The 2,447-nt window shown below is 52.6% G+C and overlaps 1 protein-coding gene across 1 annotated transcript; it reads right to left on the bottom strand.

Moving 5' to 3' along the window:
• Window positions 1-23: 23 nt before the first annotated feature.
• Window positions 24-570, bottom strand: PHACADRAFT_203091 (uncharacterized protein; the record flags this gene model as incomplete). The annotated part of the gene is made up of 4 exons (XM_007403169.1): window positions 24-131; window positions 187-222; window positions 274-377; window positions 432-570. Coding segments are annotated over 4 exons (387 nt in total), but the record flags the coding sequence as incomplete, so codon positions are not given.
• Between the last annotated feature and the right edge of the window lie 1,877 nt (window positions 571-2,447).

Below are 2,447 nucleotides of genomic sequence, written 5' to 3' on the forward strand. Positions count from 1 at the left end.
GATGAGGCCATGCCATAGTCGACTGTCTGTGATGCGTTGTTGTAGACGACGTCGCTGAAGCGGGACATCGCGATCTGCACGCCGGTTGTGGAGGAGAAACCGGCGTTGGTAGTGTGACCACCTCCCTTGACCTGCGGAGACGCACGTCAGAGGTAAAGAATGTCAGGAACAGTAACAAACACCTACGGCAAAGGTAGTGTTGGTGCTCCCGAGGATTTGCAGCTGTTTAACAAAACGTCAGTGGTGAGATGACATTGCAGACACGCGTCTCACAATTTGTCCTACGTCCTCTGCAGTTCCTGGTTCAACAGAGCACGTAGCAATAGCATTGCTAGATGTAGCCCAATGGCTGACGTCCTCGGTGTACTGGATGGTCCCTAACAACGACCAACGTCAGTCGGCATGGGATGAAGCAGCAGTGCAACGCTCACCTGGCCAGAAGACAGCGGAGGCGGAGGATACAGCCTGAGCGATCTGGTTACAGGCATTCACTGCTGATGTAGTGGCATTAGCGTCGGCCTTCGCGAGGGCGAGTCCAGAGAGTAGGGCAGCAACAGTCGAGCGGCGCATGGTCAGCGATTAGGACACCCGAAGAGCAGACAGGCACGCCTGAAGAGCCCGCCCAAAGTTTTATATGTGGTCAACTAGGCAGTCAAGCCGACCATCACACGATTGTTTCGGCTAGCAGGGTCAGTTTGAGACAATAGGGGTGTTCAAAGTTCGCTTTGAACGCGTTTTGGACTCGCTTTGATGGCGATTCAGACGATGAAACGGAAACTCGAAGCGGCGCGGTTTCGGGGTCCTGAAGCGACGATTCGGGCTGAATCGTGCTGAATCGCGTCGAATCGAGGTCGTCCGTCGAAGCGGCTCCTTCGCACGCCGCTTTTCGCTCGATTCAAGCTCGCTTTCCAGACCAACCCGCTTCGCCCCGTCCTTGGCACCCCCCTCCCCCTCCTCCTGTGCTATTTGCATCAATTTTGTAATAACCCCATGCACATGGAGTAGTGACAGTGGGATCAATTTATATTCATATTTTGCTACTTATTTTCTGCATGTTACGATGAAAAGCGTGTTCCCATACAAGTATTTCTCGGCCGCCCCATGGTGCATACCAACAGGTAATTTTTTGGAGGCATCTTTGCTCCCTGAGAGCATGCAGGAGCCCCGCTACAGGTATAATGGAGTGTATATAGACCATTAGGAATGAGGCGGATGTGTCCCTCGCGCCGCCAGCACTTCGATTTTACTCCCTCGTGATCGGGGGTGTTCAAAGTCTACGCGCGCTTCAGTCGCGTTTCACTTCGTTCGAAACGACTCTTGAAGCGGCCGTGAATCGGTTTTGCGCGCGAACTTTGAACACCCCTAATGCCAAGTGCGTAAGCACATCTGTCCAGACTCATTCTGACCAATGCACAGAGAATAGAATATATGATGTCGTTCCACCAGCGCGGCGTGATTGGTCTGTGAATGCCTAGGCGACCAAGTCGGCCGACGTGACGGACACTCTACCTCCGTCAATCAGCCGAGAGACGCGAATGCAAGGAGTGGCGTTGTTTGAGATCTTTTCGTTGCTATATTTTGCCTTCACGAGCGGCACGAGGATTGCTGTGAATAGGTTACTGAATTGAATACCGGAGAGTCTTGTCATGACAGATTATCCTAGGTACGTACGTGATGAAATTCGGGAGCCCGCGCCGGCGAGATATCTCACATATGCATGTGCAAGATGCAGCTGCTATGGCCTTCTTGTGGGACATGAGAAGTGTGGCAAACAGTGGGAATGGAGTAGAATTGGGAGGCTGTGCCTGATTGAGTCTTGCATGTATCCGGCTGGTCGTACTGCACCTGGAGCTTACGTATTTGAAAACTTATAAGTGTGACATACCCCCCCCCCCCTGTTTGCCACACTAATTCGCACAATTTGCGTAAGAGCCACTAGCACGCTGATATCTTTCTAAAATATACCAAGTATGCATTTGGAAGACCCCTCCTACACCTGTAAGCCCCCCCCCAGCGATATGCCCCGGGTGCTATCCTCCATCACGGTGATGGCTCCGTTATCTGAGCGTCATCCATCGGCCCCGCCACCAACACCGCCATCCCCTGATGACACACACGGTGCCATTGCTCCCACCTGCGTGCTCGCTGTGGGTGACGATGACGACGCTTCCCCCATGTATATACATCATTTTTATACCGTTTTTTCCCTTATTTTAAATGCAGTATATAGTACATGTTACTACTCTTAAAATACAAGCTACTCATTGCTAATAAGCCTAGTAATTGAAGCTCTTGGGCATGTAGGGCGCGCGAGGCTTGGAACTTGGCTCCGGTCTGTTCCCGCCACGTGCGGTCGGGTGAATGCAGGGCAAGGGTCCGGATCGATAACGTGGCCTTGGCGTCCCACCCATCAGTCCCGCTTACCAGCACCACCCTCCCCTGATAGC

This window comes from Phanerochaete carnosa, assembly GCF_000300595.1.
Source record: "Phanerochaete carnosa HHB-10118-sp unplaced genomic scaffold PHACAscaffold_825, whole genome shotgun sequence".
Lineage (NCBI taxonomy): Eukaryota > Fungi > Basidiomycota > Agaricomycetes > Polyporales > Phanerochaetaceae > Phanerochaete > Phanerochaete carnosa.